General features: G+C 45.6%; 1 protein-coding gene across 2 annotated transcripts; it reads right to left on the bottom strand.

Annotated features, from left to right (window-relative positions):
* Positions 1 to 5,821: 5,821 nt before the first annotated feature.
* LOC140420181 (uncharacterized) lies at positions 5,822 to 9,703 on the bottom strand. Of its 2 annotated transcripts, none has more exons than XM_072504208.1 (2): positions 9,637 to 9,703; positions 5,822 to 8,339 (listed from the first exon to the last, which is right to left on the bottom strand). In XM_072504208.1, exon 2 carries the CDS (start codon positions 8,002 to 8,004, stop codon positions 6,994 to 6,996), a length of 1,011 nt encoding a protein of 336 aa, XP_072360309.1. In that variant the 5' UTR covers positions 8,005 to 8,339; positions 9,637 to 9,703; the 3' UTR covers positions 5,822 to 6,993. The 2 variants fall into 2 exon arrangements, with proteins under 2 accessions (XP_072360309.1, XP_072360308.1); XM_072504207.1 differs by lacking the exon at positions 9,637 to 9,703 and adding an exon at positions 9,320 to 9,569.
* Positions 9,704 to 12,519: the final 2,816 nt, after the last annotated feature.

The following is a 12,519-nucleotide window of genomic DNA, read 5'->3' as shown; positions in this document are numbered from 1 at the left end:
TGGATAGATGATTGGATAGAGGGCGAGAGTCCTTCCGGTCTTAACTCTTCCCATTGGTCAACACCTCAGCAGGAAGATCAGGGGGTGGGCCTTTCCTCGCACATGCGCAGCCTCTCCTCTCTTTCCTCCAGTCTTTCCATTGGTTATTTGGCGCCTGACGACAATGGACAACGGAAGTCACTGTTGACATCTGAAACCATGATGTGGAGATGCCGGGATTGGACTGGGGTGAGCACAGTAAGAAGTCTTACAACACCAAGTTAAAGTCTGAAGACATCTGAAACGTCAGCTATTTAGCCAATAGGAAACGCGTTGCTCCTCATGCGCAGCTTACCCTCTCCAGTTGACATGCGCAGTCCTGCACTTGCCGCGGGGAGTTGTGAACCCCATTGCTCATCAGGAGCCAGTCTCCAAACTCCTGGGACTGGGATGATGGGGTTGGGGGGCAGTGACCTCACAAAGTACATCTGGGTGGTCACTTGATTGGATTGTGACGTCCCTCTTAACAAAACAGTTTGTTAACTTCAGGTGTAAAGATTTAGACCCCTGGGTGACATATTGGGGAGGGCAGCAGTGAGAGTGAAACTGAACCCGAGAGTCAGTACCTTCAGGGGAGGAGAATTGAGGGGAAAGCAGGAGGCGAATAGTGGGATGAATTAATGTAAAAATAACTAGGTAGGAGGGAGTGTGTATGAGGCAGCACAGTGGCAGTGGTTAGCACTGCTGCCTCAGTGCCAGGGAGCCGGGTTCAATTCTGACTGTGTGGAGTTTGCACTTTCTCCCTGTGTCTGCGTGGGTTTCCTCCGGGTGCTCCGGTTTCCTACTGCAGTCCAAAGATGTGCAGGTTAGGTGAATTGACCACGCTAAATTGCCGCTCAGTATTCAAAGATGTGTAGGTGAGGTTAAGGGATTATTGGGATATGGAGGGAGTGTGGGCTTGGGTGGATGCTCTTTCAGAGGGTCAGTGCAGACTCAATAGGCTGAGTTGCTTCCTTTTGCAATGTAGGGATTCTATAACAGAGATTTCTAGTTTGAGAGAATGATTCAGATGTTGCTCCTGTGTAGGACCAAATCATATTGATTTTAAAAAAATATAATGTTTGAGTACCCATTTTATTTTCCAATTAAGGGCAATTTAGCATGGCCAATCCCCTTACCTGCATATGTTTGGGATGTGAGCGTGAGACCCACGCAAAAATGGGGAGAATGGGCAATCTCCATGTGGACAGTGACCCAGGGCCGGGATCTAACCTGGATCGTCAGCGCCGTGAGGCAGCAGTGCTAAGCACTGCAAAACGTTGCCGCCTATATTGATTTTGACCCTTGGACTTTAATTCTGCTGATGTTGGAGCCCCCTGTAACTGGGCTGGAATAAATTCTAGGTTTAGATCAACTGAACCAGGTTTGAATTGAACATCCTGTGAAATTTGCAGACAGGAACAGAGGAGCAGGTGTAGGCCATTCAGTCCTTCGAGCCTTATGCCCCGGTTTTCAAGATCATGGATGATCTGGTTGTGATCTCAACTCCACTTTTCTGTCTGGCCCCCATAACCCCCGACTCCAGAATCTGTCAAAAATCTGTCTAATTCCTCCCTGAATATAGAATCATAGTATTTGCAGTGCAGAAGAAGGCCTTTCAGCCCACCGAGTCCGCACCGGCCCTTGGAAAGAGCACCCCACCGAAGCCCACACCTCCACCCTATTCCTGTAACCCCACCCCAACTTTTGGACACTAAGGGCAATTTAGCATAGCCAATCCACCTAACCTGTACATCTTTGGACTGTGGGAGGAAACCGGAGGAAACCCACGCAGACATGGGGAGAACGTGCAGACTCCGCACAGACAGTGACCCAAGCCGGGAATCAAAACTGGGAATATATTCAATGACCCAGCCCCCAATGCTCTCTGGGTTACAGAATTCCACAGACTAAACACCATCTGAGAGAAAAACATTCTCCTCAAATATGGTACTGCTTCTCTATTCCTCCTGCCAAAGTAAACACCTTAATTTTGACACGAGCAATAGAAACAGGAAGGTGCCCGAGGCTCAAATGGGAAATTGAAACTTGTGGTTCTAAACCAATACTTCAACATTTGTCAGTCAAATCCATGTTATTTATACTGGGGGTTTTATTATTGGATTTACTGGAGGCAAAGGGTTGGGGTTTAAAGGGTAACTTTCCCTTACTATCTTTGTATTGTCGGTAGTGTCTGCCGTGGTCAGTGGGCAGCTCTCTCACCTCAGAAGATTGAGACCCAGTCAGGGACCTGTGGACAAAAAGTTTTAACATTCCTCATCCCAGCACTGAGGGAATGCTGCACTGTCAGAACAGCCTTCTTTCAAATAAGATGTTAAACTGAGGCCCTGACTCCTTCTTTCAGGTGGATGTAAAAGTTCCCATAGCCACTATTTTGAAGAAGGGCAAGGGGAGTTATCCCCGGTGTCCTGGTCAATATTTATCCCTCAATCTACATCACTAAAAACAGATCATCTGCTCATTATCACATTGCTGTGTGTGGGATCTTGCTGTGTGTAAATTGGCTGCTGCGTTTCCGCCATTACAACAGTGACTACATTTCAAAAGTACTTCATTGGCTGTAAAGCATTTGGGACGTCCTGTGGGTGTGAAAGGCACTATAGAAATGCAAGTTTTTAAATTGAAGATTTCTGTTATCCGATCTTGTTATTTGGAAATTAATTGATTTCAGAACCCCCAACGTACCATTTAATAAATTCACTTTGGTTCAGACAAGACTTTAACCGATTAAGGCAAATGCAGAATTCTCTGGATGGCAAATTTAAAAAGCTTATTCAATGAAAAAGGTTTATTGATCAGCATTAAAACATTGACTTTTCCAACTTCATGTGGGTGATCAGTCTGTAGAAGCGTAACCCTCTCTAGCTCCTTCTTTGACAGTAATTCTTGTGGAATTCAGCCTCGGGAGTCTGGCTCCTTGTTTGACAGTAATTTCCTTGGAACTCGGCTTCGGGAGTCTTCAGTACTTGGCCAACAAGGAAGACCTTTGGAACCTCTACTTTTGTCCCCAAGTGACCATTACCTCACGTCAGAGTTGAGCCTGTTGTAACATAATCATTGGGCTTTTGGTCACGGGATTAAGTTAATTGGATCCTAATTACTGACACCACTTCTCTCATTATCTCAGACAGGAATACAGTAGAACTGTTTCATACTATCCCTTTATCTGATTCTATACAATCCCTTATTCATACAGTTTCAAATATAGAAGCTAATCAGAGTTTGAAGGTCTCTCTTGCCAGAACATTTATCCTCATTTCATACAGCAATTTCTTTACATACAGCAATTAAGCTTTTACATTTTTATAACAAATACAACTCAGTCTTTTACTGCAACAACTGATTCATTATTGATTAATTAATTGTAGCTCAATTAAGGATCACTACTTATTTAATCATCTATTACTGACTGGTAGCTAATTAATACAGTAATCTTTAGTCAATACATTTGGTTAATACAAGATAAACTGGTTCAAAAGAAATTTGTGGGAGCTGAGTTTTCTTTCTCACTAATCTTGATCGATTGAACAATGAGACTTATTCTTGGCAGAATATGATGTCCTGTAGCTTATCAAAATTAGAAACTAATTTATTTTTTCAAACAATTTCTGATCTCTCTGCAGTTTCTCGAAACAGCTGTGTTCTTGATTTGCTGTTTTTTTACAATCACAACCCAGCCCTGAAAGTACTGCTGAAAACTTAATCAAGGTTAATTACTGAAATAATCATTAGTTTCATGACTGGCTTTTGAAATGAAATCAATATAGAATTAATATAGAAAAGATACAGAATGTGAAATGGCTGCAGGAAGCCACATGTTAGAGGTTAAAAGGGCTTCCTTGACTTTCTTACTTAAAACAGTGAATCCACTATGAAAGTGACTTAATCTTAAAACTAAATTTCATTACACAATTTTATTACACATAACTACATTTTCCTGTATTAGAAAAGTTACTTTGCTTCTGAAGTATTTTACTGGCTGTAAAACACTTTAGGAGGCCCAGTGATCACGAGAAGTGCTTTGGAAATGCAATTCTGTTCTAATTGTCTGCAAACTATATTATATTACATTCTGTGTCCTCATCAAAATCATTGATGAAGACTGAGCCTTAACTTTGCATAGTAATCACGTCTTTGACACAATTTGAATACTCTGTGAAACTCCAGACTCACTATAGCCACAATTATTTGTTGTAAAACACAGTGAGGTGTTGTGATTTGGAATTCACTGTCTACAAATTGGGCTGGATGTTGATTGGACGGCACCCTTCTAAAGGGAATTCAACACATTCGTGAAAAGAAAACAAAATTGTCGGACGATGAGATTAAATGGGGAGTTGTACAAAGAGCTGGCATGGGCCAAATAGACTCTTCCTGTGCTCTAGGAACCTTGTGTGCATGTAAATCGAGTGGTAATGGCCTGGAACCTACTTCCCACATGGGCAGCAGAAGCAGAGATTATGGTATTTTCACAAGGAAAGTGGATGGGCACTTGAGGATAAAGCAGGGCAATGGGACAGGCTGATTTGTTCTACAGAGAGCCGGCATGGACTTGATGGGCTGAATGGCCCCAATCCCCACCCTTCAGATTCTGTGATCTCAGGAGATAAATTTCAGCTGCTCCAGTCTCTCCATCTCCGTCATCCCTGACATTCTCATAAATCTCCTCCGCACCCTCTCTGAGAACTTCACATCTTTCACAAAGTGTGGAGCCCCTATATAGGGTTCCATTCTAGCGGGATAGAATTGAAAAGCAGGGAGGTTATGTTCAACTTGTTTAGAACCAGGGTTAGACTACACTGGGAGCACTGTCAACATTTGTGATCTCCATTTCGAAAAGGGAAATAAAGGCACTGGAGAAGGTGCAACAAAGATTCACAACAATAATACCAGAACGGAGAGCATTTCACCCTCGGGAAAGGCTGGGGCTGCTTTTCTCTAGAAAAGAGAAGACTGAAGGGTGACTTGATGGAAGGTCTTTAAGATTATGAAATGGTTCAATAATCCAATAGGGATTTCATGAGAAACCTCTTTAATAAACAATAATAATCCTTATTGTCACAAGTAAGCTTACATTAACACTGCAATGAAGTTACTGTGAAAAGCCCCTAGTCGCCACACTCCGGCACTTGTTCGGGTACACAGAGGGAGAAGTCAGAATGCCCAATTCACCCAACAGCACATCTTTCGGGACTTGTGCGAGGAAACCGGAGCGCCCAGAGGAAACCCACTCAGACAGTGGGAGAACGTGCAGACTCTGCACAGACAGTGACCCAAGCCGGGAATCGAACCCGGGTCCCTGGCGCTGTGAAGCAGCAGAGCTAACCACTGTGCTACCATGCCACCCAGTGTTGAGGTGAACAGCATGAATACATTGAAGGGGAAGCTAGATACCTACATGAGGGAGAAGGGAATAGAAGGAAATGCCAATGGGCGGGGAGATGAAGAGGGGTGGATGAAGGCTCATGTGCAGAGGAGAATTGAAGACAAAAGTAAGGAGTTATATATGCTTCAGTTATACAGAGCATTGGTGGGATCACATCTGGAGCACTGTGTACAGTATTGCTCTCATTTAAGGAATGATGTGAATGTATTGGCTGCAGTTCAGACAAGGTTTACTGGACTCATACCTGGAATGAATGGGTTGTCTTATGAGGAATGGCTAGACCGGCCAGGTTTGTATCTGCTGGAGTTTAGAAGAGTGAGAGGTGACTTGATTGAAACACACAAGATCCTGAGGTGTATTGGCAGGGTGGATGTGGAGAGGGGGGGGGGGGGGGGGGGGAGTCGGAAATGTGGAGTTGAGGTTACAATCCGTGAACTTATGGAATGGCCTAGTAGGCCCGAGGGGCCGAGTGGTCTACTCCTGCTCCTAATTTGTATGTTATCACATTCTTTCAAATAGATCATAGCACTTTTCCTCCTATTGATGTCAGGCTAATGAAATTAAAGAAAAAATGGGTCTGTGGTTCCCTGTTTTCTCTCTCTCTCCTTAAATAGTGGGGTTACATTTACCATCTTCCAATCTGCAAGAACCATTCCAGAATCAATAGAATTGTGAAAGATGATCACCAATGTATCTACAGCCACCTCTTTAAACACTCTGGGATGTAGAGCATCAGCTTTATTAACTTTCAATCCCATTAATTTCTCCAGTGCTACTTTTTCATGAATAATATTCTTTCAGTCCCACGTGCTCACTCGTCTCTTAGCTCTCTAGTGTTTTGGGGACAATTTCCTTATCTTTTTCCGTGAAGACAGACACACATTGTTAAGTTTCTCTGCCATTTCCTTATTCCCCATTAGAAACTCTCCTGTCTCTGTCTGGAATGGACCCACATTGGTCTTTGCTAATCTTTTCACACACCTACAGAAGCATTTCATGTAGGTTTTTATGTTTCTCGCCAGTTTGCTCTCATATTCTGTTTTCTCTGTCTTTAATAATTTCTTGGTCCTCCTTTGCTCCGAATCATGAACCAGCCGTCCAGCCAACTGAGCTAACTGACCCCTTGATAAATATGTAATAATTCCTTAAATGTTAGCTATTCCCTGTCTCACATCAGTTACCAAGACTCCCTCAGACAACTTGCACCACATAGCCTGATGATTTTCTTCTGTGAGAAACATCCAGATGAGTTAATGAAAAAAACCACGTAACCACCATAGTCCATCTCCATGGCAACAAGGCATGCTTTGCAGGTTCCAAACAGAAATGGGAACAAAACACCTTTGAACTTCCAAACACTCTTTCACTCTGTGGTCCTTGTGAATTTTAAAGCCAGGTATTTGCAACAAGGCTCAAAGAGCGTCAGCCCATGAGAGGAAATATCGTGAGACCGGCCAGTCCAGCATAAACCTTCCACCATCCCCATTGACCAACTGTTAGAATGAACAAAATGCTGTCCTGGATGTGATTGAAGCAGAAACAATAACAGCAGAATCCAACCCCTGGAATCACTTGTGAACTTGGTGGTGTCTCAGCAGGTGCGATGAATCACAAAATCCCTTCCCACATTGAGAGCAGAGGAATGGCCTCTCCTCAGCGTGAACTCGCTGGTGTCTCTGCAGGGTGGTTGATTCACTGTATCCTTTCCCACACTGAGAGCAGGTGAATGGCCTCTCCCCCGTGTGAACTCGTTGGTGTGACTGCAGGTTGTCTAACCGAGTGAATCGCTTCGCACACTGAGAGCAGCTAAATGGCTTCTCTCCAGTGTGAATTTGTTGATGTTTCTGGAGGGTGGATGATTCCCTGAATTTCTTCCCACACTGAGAGCAAGTGAACGGCCTCTCCCCAGTGTGAGCTCGCTGGTGTGTCCGCAGTGTGGATGAATGACTGAATCCCTTCCCACACTGAGAGCAGGTGAACGGCTTCTCACCAGTGTGAACTCGCTGATGGACCAGCAGGTTGGATAACTGAGTGAATCCTTTCTCACACTGAGAGCAGGTGAACGGCCTCTCCCCAGTGTGAATTCGCTGGTGTCTCAGCAGGTCGGATGACATTTTAAACTTCTTTGCACAGTGAGAACAGCTGAACAATCTCTCCTCAGTGTGAATGCGCTGGCGGAATATCAGGTCCACAGAGTTTTTAAACCCACTTCCACTGTCAGAGCATTTTAAGTTTTTCTCACTGTTATGACTGCACTGGTGTCTCAACATGTTGGACAGCTGACTGAATCTCTTTCCACAGACAGAGCAGGTGAATGGCCTCTCCCCAGAGTGAACTCGCTGATGCGTCTGCAGATGGGACAACCGGGTGAATCCCTTCCCACACTGAGAGCAGGTGAACGGCCTCTCCCCAGTGTGAACTCGCTGGTGCGTATGCAAGGAGGATGACTGAGTGAATCCCTTCCCACACTGAGAGCAGGTGAACGGCCTCTCCCCAGTGTGACTGCGCTGATGAATTTCCAACAGTGATGTGCCTTTGAATCCCTTCCCACAGTCATCACATTTCCAGCATTTCTCCATTGCGCAGATGTCCTTGTGTCTCTCTAGGTTCAACAATCTATTGAAGTCTCCTCCACACAGAACTCGGTTTCTTTCCACTGTGAATGGTGCGATGATTTTTCAGGCTGTGTAACTGGTAAAAGCTCTTTCCACAATTAGTTCACTGGAACAGTCTCACAAGAGTGTCTGTGAGTCTCAGACCCTTCCCAGTCACACTGATGATTATAATATTTTTAACCAGGCAGGATACTTATCCTGAAGCTTCCAAGGCCAATAATATTCCAGTCCCAATGAATCAAGAGATTCTGTCAGATGTTCCTGTGATGTTGGGTTTGAGATTTCTGTCTTCCAATATCCTGTAAAAGGAGTTCACAAAATTCATCACTGGTCAGTACAAAATAGAGATTCAGAACAGAAGCAGAACATTTTTCCTCACTCGTACCCCAAAGTAAACTCACACACTCTTCCTTCATTCTTACTTTGCTGTATCTAATCTACAGCCTCCCAGTTCCCCAGAAGATGCTGGTTTATTCTGGTCGACAGGTCCATCCTCACCACTTCCAGTCCAAGAAGTAATGACCTGATAATCATATGGTGTACTGGAATACAATTTTGCACCTTTTCTCAATACACAAAAGGTCACTGCATTCAAATAGCAAAGTATCACCCAATCAATTCTGACTCACCAACCAATCACACCCTATTTTCTGAAGCATTAAACAATGATCCTTTTGAAATTTGGTATTCTTGCATCTATCCTGATAAGTGAAGATGAAAAGCTTCAACTGCATGTCCCTCTTTTTAGCAACGCACAAGTTATCTGGTACCAAGTGACAAATATTATTACAAGACTGGAAAGATTAATCAATGCATTTTATAGAGAACCATCAATAATATATCTAATCTAGGCAGCACAGTGGCGCAGTGGGTTAGCCTTGCTGCCTCACGGTGCCGAGGTCCCAGGTTCGATCCTGGCTCTGGGTCACTGTCCGTGTGGAGTTTGCACATTCTCCCGTTTGCGTGGGTTTCACCCCCACAACCCAAAGATGTGCAGGGTAGGTTAATTGGCCACGTTAATTCACCCCTTAATTGGAAAAAGGAATTGGGCACTCTAAATTTTTTTTTAAAAATAATATATCTAATCTGTACCATATAACAAGACTAGATATATCTCTGTCCGATGTTAATTTACTGTTGCCCTAAATGTCAGCCATCTCCTGGGGAAAGCAGCCCTTTAAGTGAACATTAGGAAAGAGACCATCCTTTTAGCCAGGCAAATAAATGTGTCAAGCTGAGGGAGCAAAAGATGTCAATGTCTTTAAAAGAGAGGAGAGACCTAGGCCAAGCTTTCCAGAGTCTGCACCCTCCCTGGATTCACTTCCTTTCCCTTCAGTTGCTGCAAGTCACCATTATCCCCCCAGAATGAGAACAGCAATGGACAGGGGGAGACATTGATTTGCTCCCAGATGTTCCAGATGAAGATGTTTTTGCCTGAAACTCATTGTCCAATCTCCGCATTGTGAGGTCACAATAGTGCCTTGCTTGAATCAGCCAATAGGAATCACGCTGCTCCGCGGTGACGTCACCGGGTTCCAGGCCGCAGGCCCAGCACGCGGAAACCGGGTACCCCCCCCACTCCCCTCCACATATTACCCTCCACCCTCCGCACCACCTCCTCGAGTCAAGGTTTCCAGGCAACCGGCTGACGGCGCTGGCTAGACCGAGAAAGCCACTCGATGAACTCCCCGGGACTGCGCATGTCCAAGGGAGAGGAGATGATGCGCATGTGCGAGGGCCAGCCCACCGCCTGACCTTCCTGATGAGTGTTGACCAATGGGAAATCCAGAGCACCGGAAGGACTCTTATTCTCTACCCAATCAAAGCGCGGGCTTTGTGTGACTGTTGATCGAACTTCACACAGACTGAAACTTCCTCCTGTCTCCAACATCTGTGAGCAAATGTCTGGTTTAACACACTGGGCTAAATCGCTGGCTTTTCAAGCAGGCCAGCAGCACGGTTCAATTCCCGTAATAGCCTCCCCGAACAGGCGCCGGAATGTGGCGACTAGGGGCTTTTCACAGTAACTTCATTGAAGTCTACTTGTGACAATAAGCGATTTTCATTTCATTTTTCATTTTCAAAACACTTTCTTTTCACCCCCTTTCCATTTCTTTCCTCATTCTGACCTTCAATTGGTGACTTGAGCAACTGAAGAGAAAGGAAGTGAATCCAGGGAGGGTGCAGACTCTGGAAACGTTGACCCAAGTCTCGCTCTCTCTTAAAGACATTGACATCCTTTGCTCCCACATCTTGACACATTTATTTGTCTGGCTAAAAGGATGCTCTTTTTCTCAATGTTCACAATTAAAGGGCTGGTTTCCCCAGGAGATGACTGACATTTGAGGGGGCAGTAGATTAATATCGGACTGAGTATGTCTCGTGTTGTTACATGGCACAGATTAGATATATTGGGTGGCACTGTTGCTTCATAGCTCCAGGGCCCCAGGTTCGCTCCCCGGTTTGGGTCACTGTCTGTGCGGCATCTGCATATTCTCCCCATGTTTGCGTGGGTTTTTTCCATGTGCTCTGGTTTCCTCCCACAGTCCAAAGATGTGCAGGTTAGGTGGATTGGCCATGCTAAATTGCCCTTGCTAAATTGTCCTTAGTGTCCAAAAAGGTTAGGTTGGGTTACGGGGATATGGTGGAGGTGTGGGCTTAAGTAGGGTGCTCTTTCCAAGGGCCGGTGCAGACTCAATGGGCTGAATGGCCTTCTATACTGTAAACTCTATGATTATTGCTGGTTCTGTAATAAAGTACATTTATTAATATATCGAGTCTTGAAACATTTTACAGGATATTAGAAGAGGAGGAATTAGAGGCAGAAATCTCAAACGTTACTTCAAGATCTGACAGTCACTTGATTCCTTGGGAGCTGAACATTATCTGCATTTGACTCTAGAAGGAGAAATGTTTGTTCTGTTGGATTCAAGACACTGAAAAAGCATCGAGACACGTATGTGAACAAGTGTGTTCCAGAGCACTGACTGTGGAAAGAGGTTGAACCAGTGAGACAGCCTAAAATAACATTGCACCATTCACAGCGGAAAAGACCGTACATGTCTTCTGTGTGTGGTCGAGGCTTCAACTGATTATCCAACATGGAGAGACACAAAGGGACCCAAAACATGGAGAAACCGTGGGCATGTGGTGACTATGGGAAGGGATACAGATTCCCATTTGAACTGGAAACTCATTGATGCAGTCACACCGGGGAGCGACCGTTCACCTGCTTTCAGTGTGGGAAGGGATTCACTGAGCTATCCAGCCTGCAGACACACCAGCAAGTTCACACTGGGGAGAAGCCTTTCACCTGCTCTCAATGTGGGAAGGGATTCAGTTTTCCATCCACCCTGCAGAAACACCAGTGAGTTCACACTGGGGAGAAGCCGTTCACCTGCTCTGAGTGTGGGAAGGGATTCAGACATTCATGCACTCTGTAGAAACATCAGCGTATTCACATTGGGGAGAGGCCTTTTACCTGCTCTCAGTGTGGGAAGGGATTCTCTCAATTATCCCACCTGCAGGTACATGGGCGAATTCACACCAGGGAGAGGCCGTTCACCTGCTCTGAGTGTGGGAAGTTTTGTGAGGGCCACGAAGAATCCAGCACGAGTTTTAAGGATACAAAGGAATAACATTTATTTACAATAACATATATACATAACAGTAGCAGTAACTTCCCTTGCTACATACTCCTTCCTGCTGGTTCCTGAACTGGCCAGCTTTTTTTACACTAGGAGTTTACTAATGGTTTCTCCGCCCCCCTCACTGGGGAAGCTCATACTCCCACAGGATTGTGGGATAGTCATTAGTCCCCAGCCAATGGTAAGTAGGCAGGTTATAACATCCCGCCCCCCCAAAGTCCAAGGTATCCACCGAAGACCCTGGCGAAGGAGGGCGTCGGACTCGTTTGGCCGCAGGCCGGACACCATTTCCACGCGGAGCTGGATCAGGCGGCGTGTAACGAGACGGAGACCGGCGCTTCCGTGATGAACGGCGCAACAGTTGTACATCCACGGTCCGTGGACCCGAGGATTCCCCCTCTGATGCATCCTGTGTCTCCATCTCGGAGTCCGAGTCTGCTGCCTCCGTCAGGTCAGAGTCTCTATCTCCATTCGGTTCCGTAACGACCTGCGCAGGCTTCGAGTGAGGCACCAGTGGAAGATTGTGAGGACTACCTTCCCTTGTCTCTGGTCTCTGCGGCTGTAGAAATGAGCTCCGGGGGCGGGGAATCTTTTGAGGGGACAGTCTTCTGTACCGAACGTGGTCTGCATGTTTTCGCTGGAGACGACCCTGGGCTTGCACTTGGTAAGATATAGGGCCCGTTTGGCGAAAGATTACACCAGGAACCCACTGGGCACCACCAGCAAAATTCCGAACGAACACTGGGTCACCGGGCGCAAACTGCCGAATCGGCCGATGCCGAGAAAATCCCTGGCCCTGCCGTTCTTGTGTGCGGCGTACTTTTGCGCCAAT

The sequence above is a fragment of the Scyliorhinus torazame genome, chromosome 5, assembly GCF_047496885.1.
Source record: "Scyliorhinus torazame isolate Kashiwa2021f chromosome 5, sScyTor2.1, whole genome shotgun sequence".
NCBI classification, from domain to species: Eukaryota; Metazoa; Chordata; class Chondrichthyes; order Carcharhiniformes; family Scyliorhinidae; genus Scyliorhinus; species Scyliorhinus torazame.
Note: the sequence above shows the minus strand (reverse complement) of the source record. Positions and strands in the feature narration are given on the sequence as shown.

Coding starts and splice junctions, on each gene's coding strand:
- LOC140420181 (XM_072504208.1), bottom strand. CDS start 8,004: ATGGAGAAATGCTGGAAATGTGATGACTGTGGGAAGGGATTCAAAGGC.